This window comes from Stomoxys calcitrans, chromosome 3, assembly GCF_963082655.1.
Source record: "Stomoxys calcitrans chromosome 3, idStoCalc2.1, whole genome shotgun sequence".
Taxonomy (NCBI): Eukaryota; Metazoa; Arthropoda; class Insecta; order Diptera; family Muscidae; genus Stomoxys; species Stomoxys calcitrans.
This window is the reverse complement of record NC_081554.1, coordinates 30,017,370-30,037,844: the sequence shown is the minus strand read 5'-3', so window position 1 is coordinate 30,037,844 and position 20,475 is coordinate 30,017,370. Positions and strand designations below refer to the sequence as shown.

The following is a 20,475-nucleotide window of genomic DNA, read 5'->3' as shown; positions in this document are numbered from 1 at the left end:
TCGAAAAAGGAATAAAAAGTAATTATAACAACATTGAATGAATGAAACAAATAAGGCCTGACTCACACACACACACACAGACCGGACATCAGTGAGAGGTGGTAGTAGTTGTTGTATGCTGATGACCAATATGTTGGAAATCGTTTGGCGCAATAGGGGGGGCTCCAAGGGTATTGAATAAATGGAAATAATGAGCATAGTACGTCTAATGGTTTATTGGAAAATTAGTAGAAGAATTATAAAGGGAAAAACCTTAGTGACGACAATGTGCATTGTTGAGGCAAACTGGAAATACTATGTGTAGGAGGATCAATGTAGTTTAGCAAACGACACATAAATGCATTGCAATTTGAAATCTGTATTGCCAAAATGTTGGACTACCTTAGTGATGGGGAGAACGGTTGGTGGCGATTGGGCCCAAAATGCATCGTAGGTTTGAGCTCCCTTAATTATCGATGAAAATATTGAATTCTTGAAATCACAAATAATGAATTTGTTATCCAAATTGAAAGTCGATCGATGTTCCTCTAATACAATACAGTGTCGAGTTGTTGTTGCAAAGGTCAGGACCGCAAGTAATGCGACTCTTTGTGGTTTTTTTTAAGAACTACGTATCGAATAGGTGGAGAGTGGTTTTCATTCCAAAGGCGAGATAACTGGGACACTAATTGTTCAACGATTAAACACCAATCACTCCCTCATTATATGACTTCAAAATTCTGGAGATACATGATGTATTTTAATTTAGCACTGGAGCACTTTAGCAAAAAAATTCTTCAGTGCAAGCCTGTTTGTTAGACATTAGGTGGTACCAATGGCAAGCTGTCAAAACACTACAAAAAACAAGTAAAAAGGCATTAAATACGGCCAGGCCGAACTTTGGATACCCATCGCCTCGGGTATATATGAAAACCCCCTTTGGTCACAATCCGGTGAAAATTGGATAAATTATGCACCCAAATTCGACACGGAGTGGTCTAATTTTGTATTTAAAATTTCAACAAAGTCGGGTAAAAAATAAATCTTTTATGGGCTTCAGACCCTTAATCGGCACATCGGTCTATATGACAGCTATATCTAAATACAGTCCGATCTTTACCATATTTGGGTCGGATGGCGGGTGGCCTAAAGCTACTTACTGTTTCAAATCGAAATCGGGCAAAAAAATTCAGCTTTTATTCGCCTCAGACCCTTTATCGGGATATCGGTCTGTATGGCGGCTATATCTAAATATAGTCCGATCCGAACCAGATTTAAGACACATATCGGGAGAACTAAAACTACCCACAGTTTCAAATTTCAGCGAAATCGGGTAAAAAAAAACTTTTATGGGCCTCAAACCCTTTATCATGAGATCGGTATACATGGCAGTTACATCTTGATGTAGTCCGATCTGAACCATATTTGGGTCCTATGATGGGAGCCCCAAAAACTTGCTGTTTCAAATTTCAGCTAAATAAATAAAGCTTTTATGAGCATCAGACGCTTTATCTGGAGATCGGTCTATATAACAGCTATATCTTAATATTGTATAGTCCGATTTGAACCATATTTGGGTCAGATGTCGGGAGGTCTAAAACTATTCACTGTTTCAGCGTTCTTATGCCCATTAAAGCTATATTTATTATCCGATTGCGCTGAAATGTGGCACAATGTGGCTCTTCCTAGACATTCGTACTGAGTATATTCAAGATCGGGCTATAATTGGATATAGACATTTGACACAGCGACTTATGTTCAGGCCCAAATAGAATAAGCGCGTTGAGAAGCGTCGCGATGAAAAATGCAACTCTGCAAACAAATGTTAAAAAAACAACTCGCAAAGTTTAAAAGTGTGGCAACACCAAATGACGCTCGGTTTCAAGCGTCAAAGTTGAACAAAGTTGACAACACCTAATGACGCTCGGTTTTAAGCGTCAAAGTTGAAAATTTTTTAACTTTTCCTCGTTGCTTTTGTGGAATTTATGTGCAGAGTTGCTTTTTTGCAACGCGACGCTCAACGCGCTTATTCTGTTTTGGCCTTTAGGTTTCTCGATATTCTTGCCTAATATGTTTCCGATCGTTGTATACTTCAATATAGCTGCCATGTAAACCGATTTCCCAATTTTAATCCTTGCGCCCATAAAAGCAGCGTTTATTTCCGATTTCACTGAAATTTGTTATAGTGTGCTATGTTAGGCCCTTCGACTTTTGCGTTCATTATGGCCCCCAGCGGTCTATATTTGGATATAGATGCCATAAAAACCGATCTGCCGATTTAAGATCTTCAGCCCATAAAATACACATTCATATACGATTTCACTGAAATTTTTCACAGGAAGCTGTGTTAAGCTCTTCGACATCCTTACCCTATATTTGGATATAGCTGCCATAAAGACCAATATTCGGTTTTACAAACTAAAGCAGTGAGTTGCATTTATTAGAACACTCGACGTGCGTGCATGTTTGACCAAAATCAGACCATATTTCGATATAGATGTTATGGGTTCATAAATGCTGGATTTCACCGATATAGATGTTATGGGTTCATAAATGCTGCATTTCACCGGATTATGAGGAAAGGTGGTTTATACACAAGGTGGTGTGTATCCAAATCTGAACCGATCGGAGCCAAATTTAAGAAGGATATCGAGTGGCCTAACACAACTCACTGTCCCAAATTTCGGCGACATAGGACAAAAAATGTGCCTTTTATGGGCCCAAAACCTTAAATCGAGAGATCGGTCTATATGGCAGCTATATCCAAATCTGGACCGATCTAAGCCAAATAGAAGAAAAACGTCGAAGGACCCAACACAAGTCACTGTCCCAAATTTTGGCGACATCGGACAATAAATGCGCCTTTTACGACCCCAAAACCTTAAATCGGGAGATCGGTCTATATAGCACCTATATCCAAATCTGGACCGATCTGAGCCAAATTAAAGAAGAACGTCGAAGGGCCCAACACAAGTCACTGTCCCAAATTTCGGCGACATAGGACAAAAAATGTGCCTTTTATGGGCCCAAAACCCTAAATCGGCGGATCGGTCTTTATGACAGCTATATCCAAATCTGAACCGATCTAGGCCAAATTGAAGAGGGATATCGAAGGGCATTACACAACTCGCTGTCCCAAATTTCAGCAAAATCGGATAATAAATGTGGCTTTTATGGGTCTAAAATCCTAAATCGTCGGATCGGTCTATATGGGGGCTATATCAAGATATAGTCCGATTTAGCCCATATTCGGGCTTAACCTGCTAATGGACAAAAAAAAAGCTGTGCAAAATTTCAGCTCAATATCTCTCTTTTTAAAGACTGTAGCGTGATTTTAACAGACAGACGGACGGACATGGCTAGATCGTATATTTTCATATCCTTCTATGGGTGAACTCGTGGTTCATTTTAGCCTACTACCTCTACCTACCCAGATGACATCGCGACATTGTTATCGTATTTGAGATGTAGGAAGACCAAAATGAATTTGGATATTGCTAAGTTCAAACCAATCAGAAACGTTGCTTGACTTCCAACACCACCAAGTCACCCATACGTGACGTGGGTGTCAGAAATCATTGGCAAAAAGTGCAAAATTTTAGCTAAATCAGAAGATATTTGATAATGGTGTTTTTGAGAGCTGCCTTAATATATATCTCCAAATGGAAGGGCACAGCATTATCGTTGTTGTTGTAGCCACATTTTCATGTGCAGGTGGCGATCCTCGTCAAGCTCCTGTAGGTGAGCAAGCTCGTTCCGATCCAAAATAGCCGATCGCCGCGGGAACATTGTGACCATTTAAAGGCGCCAATAACTCGCCTTATCTTATCGAGCATCATAGATACTCAGTATTTGTGCATGAGCCGGTGCCGCCCGACCTCTCACCGAGACTCTCCACCTGATACCGTTGATTTTCCGTGACTGCCGTTGCAACTACTCCATATGGGGCATTCCACTATCCGCAACCTGTGGACGCGCCCGTTGGCTCGCAGCTAAACTTCTTGTGACAGGAATGAACCCCACACAGATTAAACCTCAATGTTCAAGACTGTGTGGTGTTCACAGCTTTATTCGTGCTTTAAAATTACGGTCAGGCCTCACTAGTTCGATTAAGAATGTAAATGCTTATGCAGGGGTGCTGGAAAAATTACATAAATTCGTATACATGGATTTTCTCCAAATCCTTTTATTTGACTTATTACCATTATTTTCATGCCTTCATTAGAGTAACTTTAATGTATAATGAGATGCTATGTTGTGTTGTGTTGGTTGCTATGGTCACCACTAATGAGAACTCCGATACCCCCACATAAGACAGACTATCTCACCGAAATGTGAATGTGACCCCAAATGCTTGGACGGTTGGCAAGGACAAAGTTTTGTTACACACAGACAGGCGTATGCTGCGAACAAATTCAATTCATAAACAAATCATTCATGCAAAATTCTTTCACAATCATCCCTCATAGGCAAAAAAAAAGAAAAAAAAATGCTCATACAACAGCCACATTAGTTACAGCATAATATTGTGTTTTATATATGTATGGATGTAAGTGTCTGACTAAACTAACTAGTTAATGCTAAACAAAATGCAAGGAGGTCGGTATGAAAACTTGGGAAGACACTCAAGGCTTTGAAGAAGTCGAAGAAGTATTTCGAAGATTTACCCAAGTAAAAGTTTTTGGGGAGCGCATGCACTACCCAGCGTAATCCTATGATGATTTCTATCAAAATATTTAAAAATTGCCATGCATTATTATACGCCTCCCTTCTTCGAGCCTTTGCCACGTGTAACTTAACTAACCAAATTCTTTCTACTATTCCCCCCACCCAATCGCCCACTCCCTTCATTTCTTGACAAAACTAAGGGTTACAATTCTAATCGTAACAATATTTGTTTTGTTGATTAATTTTCTAACAAAAACTTGATTTGACTACAACAACAACCTCCCACATTTGCTTGGTTTCCAAAGGGAAAAGATACCAGTGAGCAATGTTTTTATCCATTCCCACTGCTTTTCAAAGAATAGAATTTAACGCAGCGCAACTACAAACCATGTGCACCTCAAAACTTTTGGGACCTGCGATGGGGGGTTGGTGGGGTACGAGTACAACTACAGCAAATCCTTTGGCAGATAAATCGAATGGATAGCATGAGAGAAATGTCTGTTTTTGGCAAATAATCAAAGGAAAAACGAAGAAGAAGAAGAAGCAAAGGAAAACTATTTTGCTTTGCAAATGTCCAGAAGGATATATTTAGATCGTTTTTGTTGTTGTTGTTGTTCAATTCCTTCATGTTGTCCTGACTACAACAGCTCAATATTGATTATTGTTGTTGTCTTTGCTGATGCTTTACTGGCATTGTTGCTTATCATTTGCTTACCACTCATGCGACAGACATCATTGGATGCTTTTTTTCTCGTATGCCTTACCTCGACTCTCCTCAAGTCTTGGAACTGTGTCTCTTAGGCCTGTGACCATTGTCTGCTGAATCTGAATGTTTCGCCCCCTTAGGACAACTTTAATCAGCATCATGGTGTGCCAATGTGAGTGAGACTGCATACATCCTTTGAAAGGCTAACAACAGGCTAGCATTCCCTGTCTGTCTGTCCTGCTGTTTATCATCCTCCAAGTAGAGGCTACAATTCAATGGCTGCGTATTGAAATTAGTTCGATTGCAAATGTCATTGAAAGGTATTATTGCGACGAATGAGATGAAACGAAGTAGTGGCGAAAGAAGAAGAACAAGACGAATGACCATTATAATGGAAGTTGAAGGAAAAATAAAAAGGATGTTCAAAGTTCGGTAATTGTGTGTGTGTGTGTGAATTTTGTGGAGAAAATGTAAATTTCAGCTGGGAAGATGTGTCACCAACAGTTCGAGCGAAAACAACACAAATTGGAAGTGAAGCAATGAAAAGGAAATGGACAAAAAGTAAGTGAATCCTCTTCGTTGAGATCATTAAATTTATGAGTTAAGGATATTAAACTGGGGGAAATAATGTTTTGGGGTTTTGTTGTCGGAGGATTTATTAAAGTTTTGATGTATTAGTTGTGTGTATAGAATAATAAGCTTGGGGAAACCTTTTTCTAATGATGCTTCAAATGTATAAAACAAGAAACATCAAAACAATTGTACTGAATTGATTTTACCTAGACCAATATTTGAGGCCACAAATGCTTAAAGGATGCAAAAAGCCAATTAAAAAAATTCAACTGTTAAAGTTCGGCAAAGCCGAATCTTATGTACCCTCCGCCATAGATCGCATTTGTTAAGTTCTATGTCTGGTATATCTGTACAGGCAAACAAAGGATAATGGATAAGAATTGCTATGATATTGGAACTAAATCAGGTTATAAACTGATTTTGGCTAAACGTTAGGTTAGGTTAGATTGAAAAGAGCGTGCAAATATCAATCCGCCCCATGCCATCATGGACATACACCTAAGCCAGTAATCGGCTTATTGTGCGCTCGAAATACAAACAAGTAAAAAGGCGTTAACTTCGGCTGGGCTGGACTTTGTATACCCACCACCTCGGGAATATATGTAAACCAGCTTTCATCAAAATCCGGACGTCCCATAGCAGTTATATCGAAATATGTTCCGATTTGGACCAAATACTAATAAGTACAAGTCATTGTTCAATGGTGTATAACAAAATATTGGTCTTTTTAGTAGCTATTTCTAAAAATAAACCGATCTGAACCATAGACAACATGGATGTCGAAAAGCCTAACATAAGTCACTGTGCCACAATTCAGTGAAATCGGATTATAAATGTGCCTTTTATGGGGCCAAGACTTAAAATCGAGATATCGGTCTACATGGCAGCTATATCCAAATCTGGACCGATTTTGGCCAAATTGAAAAAGGACGTCGAAGAGCCTAACACAACTCATTATCTCAAATTTCGGCAAAATCGGACAATAAATGCGCCTTTTATAGGCCCAAAACCTTAAATCGAGAGATCGGTCTATATGACAGCTATATCCAAATCTGAACCGATCAGAGCCAAATTGAAGAAGGATATCGATGGACTTAAGACAACTCGCAGTCCCAAATTTCAGCAAAATCGGATAATAAATATGGCTTTTATGGGCCTAAGACCATAAATCGGAGGATCGGTCTATATGGCAGCGATATCTAAATCTGAACCGATCTGAGCCAAATTAACGATGAATATCGAAGGGCCTAACACAACTCACTGTCCCAAATTTCTGCAAATTCGGATAATAAATGTGGCTTTTATGGGCCTAAGACCCTTAATCGAAGGATCGGTCTATATGTCAGCTATATCTAAATCTGGACCGATCTGAGCCAAATTGAAGAAGGATGTCGATGGGCTTAAGACAACTCACTGTCCCAAATTTCAGCAAAATCGGATGATAAATGTGGCTTTTATGGGCCTAAGACCCTAAATCGGCCGATCGGTTTATATGGGACTATATCAAGATTTAGTCCGATATTGTCCATATTCGAACTTAACCAGCTTATGGACAAAAAAGAATCCAAATCTGGACCGATCTGAGCCAAATTGACGAAGGATGTCGAAGGGCCTAACACAACTCACTGTCCCAAATTTCAGCAAAATCGGATAATAAATGTTGCTTTTATGGGCCTAGGACCCTAAATCGGCGGATCGGTCTATATGGGGACTATATCAAGATTTAGTCCGATATAGCCCATCTTCAAACTTAACCTGCTTATGGACAAAAAAGAATCTGGGCAAAGTTTCAGCTCAATATCTCTATTTTTAAATACGGTAGCGTGATTTTAACAGACAGACGGACGGACATGTCTAGATCGTTGTCCTATGTGTCCCGTTATGATACCAAAAGCTATACTGACCTCCTTCTCACTTCCTTTCAGTAATAGCCTCGTTTTCTCACGATCGCTCCGTCTACGCCAAGACAACATGTTCTCTGAATTTGCTGTATGGTACTATGGCGTAAGTAAGTATTGGTTCCCAACATATGTGAGCCTTCTCAGTACGCTCCTGAATGTGACACTTCCAATTTAGTTTCCTGTCCAAATTCACTCTTAAGTATTTGACCTTGTCAGATATCGAGATCGTCTTATAGAGGAAACTTGGAGCGTCAAATTGGTCCACCTTCGTCTTCCTCGTGAACAGGCATATTTCAGTCTTTACTGAGTTAACATTGAGACCTCTGGGGCTAGCCCATTAATGAGCCATATGCAAGACCCTTTCGGCCCTCCTGCAAAGCAAGTTCGGACCCTTACCCCATAGAAGTATTATAACATAGTTCAAACTCCTCCTCAGTTAGCATCGTGCAGGGCACTCTCCACCGACCTTCCCTTGACATAGGCATGCTGTTTGTATTTAAGCAGTTCGCTGGATGCCCTACACTTTATCATAGTGTATACAATACGTTTCATGGTTTTGAGTAGAACAGACGTTAGGCTAATAGGTCTGTATATTCTGGCCATACTTGAATTAAATGTAGGAGACCATAGTAGAAGCCATTTCAGCCAAACAGGATAAGAATTACGCCCTATACGGGATCAAGATGTAAAATATATCGATATCGGTTTATATGGGAACTATATGTCTATTTGTTAGGTTTTGGGTTGCGGCATTCCCCCTAGGACTTTGACTGAATATTTGAATACAATCAAGAATTCGAATAAATCGGTTCGCCCAAAGCTGATGTATATCTCGTATGGGGATCTTTCGTCTTCGGTAAGGGTAATATATAAAGGGGCTGTTGTACTGTGTAATCAGTAACCGGTAAGGCAGCATTTTTCACAAAGAATTTTTTGATTTCTGCACTCGAATATTTTTTTAAAATTTTTATGCAAAACAAAAAAGTACTCTTTCGGTCAAATCGAACCTTTTCAGTGATATATAAAATTTTGTACTTTCCTTCCCTGATAACCATCAACGCCTTAACCAAGGATACTGCAACTGCTGGGAAGAAAATGAAACCAAAATATAAATTCAGATATAATGGATACAAAAATATGAAAAACAAACTGAAAAAATAAGAAGTTACAGCCACCTTCTACTAATTATGATTTAGCAAACATTCAAATAAACGTTGACCCCCCAACTCACTTTTGCTGGTCTGCCACATAAGGCAAGGAAAGTTCAAAAAGGAAAAGGAACAAAAACACTGCATACAAGTTACAAAAGGATGATGCTGCCTGCTCCTTTTAGCTTGCGGCAGACAAGAGACGAAGCAGCAGCAAGTGTAAGAAAAACAATAACTCATAGACACTCATGCCGTATGGGGTGAGAGAATCAAAGCTACAGTTCGCCAAAGGTTAAATGAGGAAAGCCAAATGGCTGGCCTCACGTATACAAAGACATCATGAGGAAGACTAGAGTGTATGTGTGAATGTTCTTATGACTACCATTTTAGCAGAAAAATATGCAAAAAAGTGTGCTGTCAAGAGAGGGGGGCTGCATCAGTGGAGAGCATTAAAAACCACATAACCCTACTTACTAAAACAGCTCGTATCTAGCAATATGCATACATATATATGCTTGCAGGCAATTCCCTTATACTATATGCATAATAGCAATGTATTGGTGCATATGCATTATGCAAGTACATTATGTACTTGGGTAAATCTCATTTTTATGCATAAAAGCCACACCCATTAAAAAAGGACAAAAAAGTTTTTTTGATAAAAATAAAAATCAAGGAAATCGGAAGTAACAACAACAACACTTGCACCAGCAGTTAGAAAATGCGCATTGCATATCGAAAGCAAAGGAAAGACGGACGTAAGATATTCAACCTAATGCGATATGTATGCTAATGCAGGACAACGACAAAATGCATAAAAGGCTGCTGCTCTCATACACTCACTCAGCACTAACACTTACACTAACCTCTACTCTCATTCAAAGGGAATATGGTAATTCAAACTGTAGAGAGGAGAGAGTGAAAGATTTCATTGAAAGAAATGTGAAATGACATTTGCCCTAATAGAGAGAGAGAGAGAAAGTCTTATAAAAAGCCCTTAAAGAAAGTGGATTCTGCAGAGCAGAACATAGCAATACAGAGATAGAGAGAGATATAGGGGTAAAGAAACCAATAAGAATTGCTTGTGTATGTGGAATCTATTTTGACACCAGGCTGATAAGAACTTAAAGGGGTTTGCAGAGTCAATGGCTGTTATTTGTTAAAGAGCATCACAGAAAGTGGAAGCTAAAATTTCTCTATGACTCTGTGTGTTTGTTTGTGGGCTTATATGTCTGCAATAGGGTAGTTTTTTATACTCCACACATTTAACAAACAATGTCATTTTTATTACCACACATTTACTTACACTTATACACATACACTTCTATTATTGTGCACCCATTGACTGGCTAACGGAAATGTGTAAATGCAGACTATACGATTATTTCTTGTTGTTGCCTAGTGTGGAATGCCTTTTTCTACTCTCACTCTCCCAAAATGTTAGAGTGGGGTTATTGCTATTATTAGAGAGTCAGGGGAAGTAGTCATCATATGCATATGCAGCCAGCCAATGCTGCAACAACACTTACTATAAGGGAAATGTATTTAGTTGTTGTTTGGAATGAATTTTTTTTGGTATTTTCCTACCCAAAACACCGGAGAAAAGCAAAAAAAAAAAATCACCGTTGCCTTGTATAGTTGTTGCTGCTGCTGCTGTTGGGCTGCATTGTTGATGGTTGATTAGACTGTGCCATATCCATACACACTATACAAGAGTAAGGGCAAAAAAAAGTGTGGCTCGGGCAAGATAGTTAGATGGGCCAGCAAGTGTGATTCAGTTGCATTCGAGCTGTGCACACAGTAAGACATACAGCTTTACTCAACATACATACAATTACAATATAAAAAAACGAACTTTATTAAAAAAAACATTAAAATCAAACGAAAAGTTTTAAAAAAAATTAAAACCGAGTTTTTATGATAAAAAAAGAGACGTTTTAAAATAAATCAAATATTTTTCTATGAATTTTAAATATAAGTGTTAACAAAGTGTTTTGTTTGTTTTTACAATACAAAAAAGAAAAACAATTTACCAAAAGTGATTTTTAAAATTTTTAATATAACATCATGATGCTGTTACAACAACAAATGCTTTGGAATACTCAAACCTCCGGCGCTACACAAACTTCAAGCTCCATTAAGGAGGAATCACGTCTTTTGGATAATTCATCGCCTGCCAGTTTAAAGGACTTAAAAACTGAGATTTTGGATGAGGAGGATGAACAGCAGCCTGCATCCATGCAACATTTACACATGCACCATCATCATCACCACCATCAGCTATATAATAGCCATCAGTTTTTGCATCATCCTCAGCATAATGTGAATGATGATGAACACAATGGCAATGATGATGATGATGAAGAGCATGAACTGGTGGTGCGGCATGGTGAGGAGTCCAAAGTACCTGTTAAACAAACATGTAGGTGGAAATTTACATTTTTTTAATTAAAAAAGGGAATAATTTTTAAAATTTTATTGAAAAAATGGCTTATGAAATTCATAGTCAGCGCAAGAATTTGGAAAATTTTATTAAATTTTAAAAAATCTCAGCAAGTTTTGCTTAGAAGCAGTAGATCCAACATAAAATGTTTTTGGGCTGTTCTATCAAAATTAAAATAGTGTTTTTCAAAAACTTATTCCTTATGTTCTGGTAATTTGAATGGAAACAACGGATATTGTAAACTTTTCTCAAATTTTTTGTGTTATGCTGTTTTGCATTTCAAGTGAACCTAACACAAGACTGGCTATTCAAGTCTAGATTTAGATTTAACTTATATAAAACATAATAAGAAATTATATCTGCTGTTATAGCAGACCGGGATAGATGTGAACGACTATCTAGGTCAAACGACTGGGTTTTAAATCCATTCGGAACTTTTTTTCGGTGGTTGTTATCACCTTTCAGCTTTGAGTGTCATATCTTAGTAAAACGTCTCTACAAGAGGTGTCTCTCAGTTTTGAGAGTCTTAGCTTTGTATAACGTCTCTAAAAGAGGTGTCTCTCTGCGTTAACTTTATTTAACACCAAAAAATTTTATAGCGGTAATTATCCACACTTATTTAAGAGAAGATAACAGCCTCGTAAAACTTCTCCAGAATAGATATCGCTCTTCGGCAACCCAATTTAAATGGGCTCTGTAAATGAGGTTCTTAACCGTGGGCTACACGGGATTGGTACCCATTATTAATGGACTGGACTTTTCAAGGCAATAGCTTTGCTGAGAGAGATAAAAATACTTAAAATCTGATGTAATGGCAAACAAGTGAATGGTTAGCAAGGCAATCTAGGCTGCCATACAAATGGGTTTCATTCAATCAGTAACATCAAACTATTTTTTCAAACAGTCATAATGCTTACTCAATTTTGAAGGTTTCAACTTCGAACAAGGTCTCTACAAGAGGTATTTCTCTGCAGAACTTTGATAATAAGGCTGTTTATCACGGAGCGAAATCATTTATTGGGCGACACTCATTGATCTGAGAGAATTATCTTTCTATCTTTTAGTCCGCTTTTAAATGCTTATGTCAATAGCTATGCTGAAAATGATTAACATATTTAAAGTCTGCTGAAATGGCAAACAAGTGAAAGGTTTTCAAGACTGCCTTCTAGACTGCCAAATATCTGGGTTATAATTCCATCAAGAACACCAAACATTTTTTTCAGCGATCATTATCCCTTCCCAGTTTTGAGAGATTCTCTTGAAGAGGTGGCTCTCTGTGGCATCTCGTTCAAATTTGGTTATAATAATGAGATTGAAGGAGTTGAAATTTAACGCCACAAATTGATATGGAAAAAATCTCTCACCCGCTTTTAATCGACTTTTTAAGTTTTATCATAAATTAACAGCTAGAAGAGGTAGACATTGAAAAGATTGCTGTAATGGCAAACGAGGTGTATAAACGGATGAATTCCATCAAGAACACCAAACAATTTTTTCAGCGGCCATTACCTTCTCTCAGTTTTGAAAGGTTCAGCTTGCTACAACTACTCAACTAAAAGTGTCTCTGCGGCACTTTCTTCAAACTAGTTTATCTCCTAGTCACGGAGATAAAATTTGCATTGAATAGCTCTCTCCTGGAGCTGGAGGCCACCCTAGCTCAAAGACAAGACAAGCATGTCCGCCTATGACGCTGAACACCCAGGTTCGATTCTTGGCGAGAACATAAGAAAACATTTTTCAGCGGTGGTTAGCCCCTCCTAATGCTGGCAACATTTGTGAGGTATTAAAACATTTAAAAATTTCTCTCCAAAGAGGTGTCGCTCTACACCACGCCGTTCGGACTTGGCTATAAGAAGGAAGCCCCTTATAATTGAGCTTAAACTTGAATCGGCCAGCATTAGTTGATATGTGACAATTTTGTCCCAGTTCGACTTCCAATAACTATGTTAAGTATGGTGCAAATCGGTTCATAACCTGATATAGCTGCCATATAAACCGATCTGGGATCTTGACTTCGTGAGCCTTTAGAGGGCGCAATTCTCATCCGATTTGGATGCAATTTTGTACAACATCTTCTCTCATGACCTTCAACATACGTGTCTAATATGGTCTGAATCGATTTATAGCTTGATACAGCTCCAATAGCACAACAGTTCTTATTCAGTATTCTTTATTTGCCTAAAAAGAGATACTGCGCATAGAACTCGACAAATGCGATCCATGGTGGAGGGTATATAAGATTCGGCCTTAGCACGCTCTTACTTGTTACAATTTTTTTTTTTTTTTGGCTAGAGACATTTTCAAACGCTTTTTTCTTCTTTTCTTAAGACTTATCTCACCTGCTTTTGCCTTTGTCTTAGTCTTTAATTTGTCCTACACTCGCACCCCATGATTTTTTCACTCCCACTGTTCAAGCAACGCCTGCAAGGATTTCACATTAACTGAACAACACCCACCATAGAAACTCTAGCCTTCACAAAACAAAATGACCTCACATTCAGCAGGGCTAAAACAGAGAGTTGCCTCAACTTTCTATTTAGAAATTCAATGATAACCATGCAAATCTTCTTTATTAACATAAAGAACAAAAGAAATTGGATCATTTTACACTAAGCGACGACAATCGGAACATTTTTGTGCAACAAGAAAAGGACATCATGTAGAGCATTGAAATACAGTATTCAAATTTTCAAAGGATCTTATCTAGGAAATGAATATTCAAATGGCCAAAGGATATCTCCAAAAAACAATCTCAAAGAAAATGAATGCACATTTTTTTCATTTCCCTATACATATATACGGGTGTGTGTGTGTGTGTATTTCTTTGGGAAAATTGAAAATTTTCTACCTGTCTAATTTTCTATGACAAAAAATGCATACAAAGGTGTTTTGCATGGCCTTTTTTCTATGCAGGGACCTAAAAAGCATGAAATTTATGGAGTTTCTCACAAAAAATGTTTTCTTTTTTTTTTCGTTTCTTATGGTAGAGATTGTAAAAAGGACATATGTTTCCTGGGTAATTGTTTTTATGTTTTTATATAGTCTTTCCTTAAGGGGTGGAAGGGAAAGAAAGATTTTTTCTTAAAAAATTAAGAAAATTTTAGGTAGTTTTTTTTTGCTTAGTTTTTTTCTGGTGTTTTGTTTGAGCCCAAGAAGACCACAAAAGCCAAAGCCTAGTAATTAGATTTAAATACAAGAGGTGTGTGTAAGAGGAAGTAGAGGTTTTATGAAATTTACCTGATTTTTGTGTTTTTTTTTTTTTTTGGTAAAAAATCTCTCGGCTTGACTTTTTAACAGCTGCAGGGGAATATCATAAAAATCCTTAGTTTTTCTTGTAATTCCTTTTTGGGACATTGATTTAGCATAAAAAAACTTTCTTTGTTTGAGTCCTTTGCCTTTTTTGTCAAATCCCTGGGAGGATATAACTTACGATTTGCCTAACACGCTTTGCCCAACTCTCTCTCTCTCACACTCACTCTCTCTAATACTGCTTCTTCTTCTACTTCCAAGTCTTAGCACTTTTGCCCAAGTTTGTGCATATAAATTGTTTTGGCCAGTTTGTTATGGTTTTCGGGTGATAATCTAAGTATTTATAAGACTGTCATTCCTCTTTTGGGCTGCCTTCATATGCCGCAGAAAAAGAGTATAAGGGGATTGTTGGGGGAATTTTACATATTTTGTGGTTAAAATATGGCAGCCTTCTTTCGTTCTTGTTGTTGTTCGGCACAAGTGTGGGTACATTATCATCCATTTTGCCTTTTTTCCATATATGAAAATATTTTTGCTACTATAGCTTTATTTAGCTTTTATTCACACCACAAGTAGCAGAGACAGAGACATCGAAAAAATGATAACACCCCAGGGGAGCTATAAATTGCATAATAGTGTCCTTTTTTCTGCAGCTATGTACATGTCCATAAGGATAAGTTTGTGGTCATTTGGTTTGATCTGGAGGTCTGCTGTACTGCTACACTTTGCTGTGAAGATTTTCATAAAGGCTTTTTTTTTTGTTTTCCTTTTTTATTTTGCTGAAAGGATAATCTAGGGTAATGTGTGTGTAGGACTTGAAAAAGTCACAGACAAAACAAAAGGATTTCAATTAATTGAAGGGAAAAGAAGGGAAATATTGAAGGAAGTGTTAGTTATAGGTTATTCAATGTGTAATGTTTACGATTTTTTTAATTTTTGGGATTTAAGAAAAATTTTGTTGAAAAATTTCATGATTTAAAAAAATTTAATAAAATTTTATAAAAATTATTGACTGACATAAACATCGTTTTTTCTACTTATGATACTCAGCCAGCTTAAAACAAAATTATTTAAAATAGATTTCAAAAAAATGCGAAATGACTTGTAAAAGGACAAAGGGCAGTAGAGAGAACGGAACGTATTCCAATGGCTGCCTAGTCTATGTCTCAGGATCTGTTGATTAGGCAATTTCTTTTTAGCAACTTTTCAATAATCAAATCTATCCGCTTAACATATTTTTCATGGTCATTAAGCTCGACTTCGCCTTAGAAAAAACACAACAATGGGAAAATTAAATTTTTTGTGGTAAAATTTAATCCACTGGACTGCAGAGTCCTTTTACTTTTAAATATTTTCAATAAATTTGGAACATGAAGACATTTTTTATGATTCTAGAAATACAATCATTGTTTTATTATTCAAATATGAACAAAGAAAACCACAAAACTCCCAGAGCAAAAATAAAACGTCCGCACCTAAAAAAAAAAATTACTTAAATTTGAGGACCAACAGAAAATTGCATTCAAGGACTGCCATTAGCAGTAATAAAGGAAAAAAGGATAAACTAAGTATGTTAGCATCGAAAAATACCTTCCTTAGAAGCGTGTCATTTGCATGGTCGGACAACTCGCAAACCATGAGGGACATTGGCTTTGATGGAAATAAGCATTTGAGAAAGAAAATTACAAAAAACCAGTAAGAAAGGCTAAAGTCGAGAGGAGCCAAATATATAATACCCTGCACCACCGAATCTGCGTTCTACTTTTAATGCATGGAACCTATGTTGAAATAAAGTTAGACCTTAATGTTGCGTACCCATTGATATATTGAATAGATAGGACCTAAATTGTGGCTACTACAGCCTTTAAAGGCCATATCGAATGGAAGGTATATATGGGAGCTATATTTAAATCTGAATAGATTTTTATGAAATTTTGCACACGTCTTGGGACATCAAATAAAACATCTCTTGCAAAATTTTGTAAAGATCGAAGGAAAATTGTGGCTTGTATAGCCTTAAAAGGCCATATCGGATGGAAGATATATATGGGAGCTATATCGAAATCTGAACCGATTTTTATGAAATTTTCCACGCTTATTAAGAGGTCAAATAACATACCTCTTGCCAAAATTTGAAAAGATCGGACCAAAATTGTGGCTTCTATGGCCTTAAAAGCCCATATCGGATGGAATATATATATGGGAGCTATATCTAAATCTATACCGATCTTTGAGGAATTCTGCACACGTATTGAGACGTTAAATAAAACACTCCTTGCCAAATTTTGTAAAGATCGCACCAAAATTGTGGCTTCTACGGCCTTAAAAAGCTATATCGGATGTTAAATACATATGGGAGCTATATCTAAATCTGAACCGATTTTTATTCAATTTTGCACACGTTGTGGGACATCAAATAAAACATCTCATGCAAAATTTCGTAAACATCGGACGAAAATTATGGCTTCTACAGCCATAAAAGCCCATATCGGATGGAATATATATATATGGGAGCTATATCTAAATCTGAACCAATTTTTATGAAATTTTGAACATGTATTGGGACATCAAATAAAACATCTCATGCTAAATTTTGTAAAGATCGAAGGAAAATTGTGGCTTCTGTAGCCTTAAAAGGCCATATCGGATGTAAAATATATATGGGAGCTATATCTAAATATGAACCGATTTTTATGAAATTTTGCACACATATTAGGACATTAAATGAACCATCTCTTGCCAAATCTTTTAAAGATCGGACGAAAATTGTGGCTTCTGTAGCCTTAAAAGGCCATATCGGATGGAAGATATATATGGGAGCTATATCTAAATCTGAACCGATTTCTATGAAATTTTCCACGCTTATTAAGAGGTCAAATAAAACATCTCTTGCAAAATTTTGTAAAGATCGGTGGAAAATTGTGGCTTCTATAGCCTTAAAAAGCCATATCGGATGAAAATATATATGGGAGCTATATCTAAATATGAACCGATTTCTATGAAAATTTTCACGCTTATTAAGAGGTCAAATAAAACATCTCTTGCAAAATTTTGTAAAGATCGGTGGAAAATTGTGGCTTCTATAGGCCATATCGGATGGAAGATATATATGGGAGCTATATCTAAAACTGAACAGATTTTTATGAAATTTTGCACATGTATTGGGACATCAAATAAAACTCCTCCTGCAAAATTTTGTAAAGAACGGACAACAATTGTGGCTTCTATAGCCTTAAAAGGCCATGTCGGACAAAAGTTGAGGCTTCCAGGGGCTCAAGAAGTGAAATCGGGAGATCGGTTTATATGGGAGCTATATCCAAATCTGAACCGGCATGGCCCATTTACAATCGTCAATGATCTACATCAATAAGAAGTATTGATGCGAAATTTCAAGCTGCTAGCTTAACGCGTTCGACCGCTATAGTGATTGCGACAGACGGACGGACGGACATGGCTAGTTCGACTCAGAATGTCGAGACGATCAAGAATATATATACTTTCTGGGGTCCTAGATCAATATTTCGAGGTGTTACAAACGGAATGACTAGATTAGTACACTCCCATCCTATGGTGGTGAGTATAAAAAAATCTCTAAAACAACCAATAAAACTGTAGATTATACCCAAAATTATTCCATAAACCCCACAAGTAACTACAAAAAAAACTCCAACATGTTTGTATTGGGTTGCCCAAAAAGTAATTGCGGATTTTTCATATAGTCGGCGTTGACAAATTTTTTAACAGCTTGTGACTCTGTAATTGCATTCTTTCTTCTGTCAGTTATCAGCTGTTACTTTTAGCTTGCTTTAGAAAAAAAGTGTAAAAAAAGTATATTTGATTAAAGTTCATAACTAAAAATGCATTTACTTTCTTTTAAAAAATCCGCAATTACTTTTTGGGCAACCCAATATATATTTTTGCATAAATTTTGTCACCCTGAAAATGTAAATTTTTCTTGTACGTGATTTTTTCCTAATTATACAAAATATTTAAAATTTCCACTTTTTTTCTTCTCCATTTACAGATCTGAGACACATGTCAAAATCACCTTCACCCATACGATCTTTATCAGGTGTGTATAATTCTTTTGTTTTTTTTTTACATTTTGTTAAGATTCTTGTTATGCGATAAAACGGTATTTTTATGTCCCTTTCTAAAAACCCAAAATCCTTATACAACAGTTTATACAAATTTTCCTGGAATAGTAGATCCTTTCCAGCCTTGTAGAAACGTGTGGCAAATGTTAATCGTGTTCTTGGACACGTGACCAAATTTTATAAATTGTCTTTATATGCCTTTCATTGCAATCATTTAGGGGATTGTGAAATATCGAAACAAATTCCAATATTTGGAAAAAAACAGGGAGGAAGTTGAAAGGAAAACCAACATTTTCAAAAAGGGATCCTCTATTTGAGTTGCTAAGAGGCTTCGACAAATTTTATTGCAATACCCTAGAAATTGTGCAATTTTATTACTGCGGATAGGCCCTTTATGTTAGCCACGCGCTGAAAGTAGGCGACTTTTGTGGCAAAAGGGTATTTGGAAGAACATCCTTTTAGCAAGGTCTTGTTATCTGTATGTCTTCATAAGGGTAAGATCTTGGGCAATAAATTGTGAATTTTTGTGATCAAAACGAGGGTGGAAATTGAAAAGGAAAGCGGGGTTTAAAAAGGATTCCTATGTCTTTACAATTATTAGGGATTTAAGAGATTTTTTTGCAACATCTCAGAAAGTGTGCGGATTTCTTCCATTGACACGCTTTGGATGTAGGTACCACGTTATATAAATAAATGAAAACATTATCAAAGGATTGCCTAGATGTCTCCATGTCATAACAAGGCTATAATCCTTAATATTCAACCCCTTTGTCATTCAAAAACTTTGCCAATATCATTTTAACTCGTGCTGGAAGTAAGAGAGCCGCGTGGAATTTTTAGAAAGTGTTTCTGATTTTACAGAAGTTCTTGTGAGCATCAAGAAAAATACCTTGTATTAGAAACACTTCCCTATTCGATTTTGGAATGTCCCTTTGTTTGTCTGTATGCATGTCCGTCTATCCGTCTGTCTCCCCGTCCATCAGTCAGTCTGTCTATTTTTTTGTATTTTTTCTTTGCATCCCTGGAGGTGTGGAATCTTCGGGGTCCTGCTGCTCCGGCTCGAGGAACGCAAATTCTTCGCAGCTTACCTTCATATCTGAAGGCCGTTCAGCCATCCCTAACCTGTTTACCCCGGTAGTAGACTGAGCTTAGCCCTACCACTTTGTCGATCTGTCTGTCGACCCGCTTGTGTCTCTGTCTATCTGTCAGGCCGTCCGTCTTTCTATCTAAAGGCCGTTCAGCCATCTGCAACCTGCTGACCCCGGTGGTAGACTGAGCTTAGCCTTACCACTCTGTCAGCCTGCTTGTCTGTCTGTCCGTCCGTCAGTCTGTCCGTCCGTCTATCCGACCGTCTGTCCGTCCATGCGACTGTCTGTCCGTCCCTCCGTTTGCTGTCCGTCCGTCTCTCAGTTTATCAAAAGCACGCTAATTTTCGAAGGAATAAAGCTAGGCTTTGAAATTTTTCACGAATACTTGCTATTGCTGAGATTGATTGGGATTGTAAATGAGCCATATCGGTTCATGTTTTGATATAGCTGTCATATAAACCGTCTTAAATCTTGACTTATTGACTTATTGCATGAATGGTTTTTTTCTGAGTTCCACTAACTATGCTAAGTATGGTCTCAATCGTTTCATAACCTGTTATAGCTCTCTATAAACCGATCTCGGATCTTGAGCCGATAGAGGGCGCAATTATTATACGACTCAA

At 37.3% G+C, this 20,475-nt stretch overlaps 1 protein-coding gene across 1 annotated transcript in view; it reads left to right on the top strand.

Moving 5' to 3' along the window:
- LOC106096340 (uncharacterized) overlaps positions 1 to 20,475 on the top strand; it is a 54,873-nt gene that overhangs the window by 22,798 nt on the left and 11,600 nt on the right. Inside the window, exon 2 of the mRNA XM_059365952.1 lies at positions 18,692 to 18,739. Coding sequence (XP_059221935.1) covers positions 18,692 to 18,739 — 48 coding nt within the window. The remainder of the gene's footprint in view (positions 1 to 18,691; positions 18,740 to 20,475) is intronic.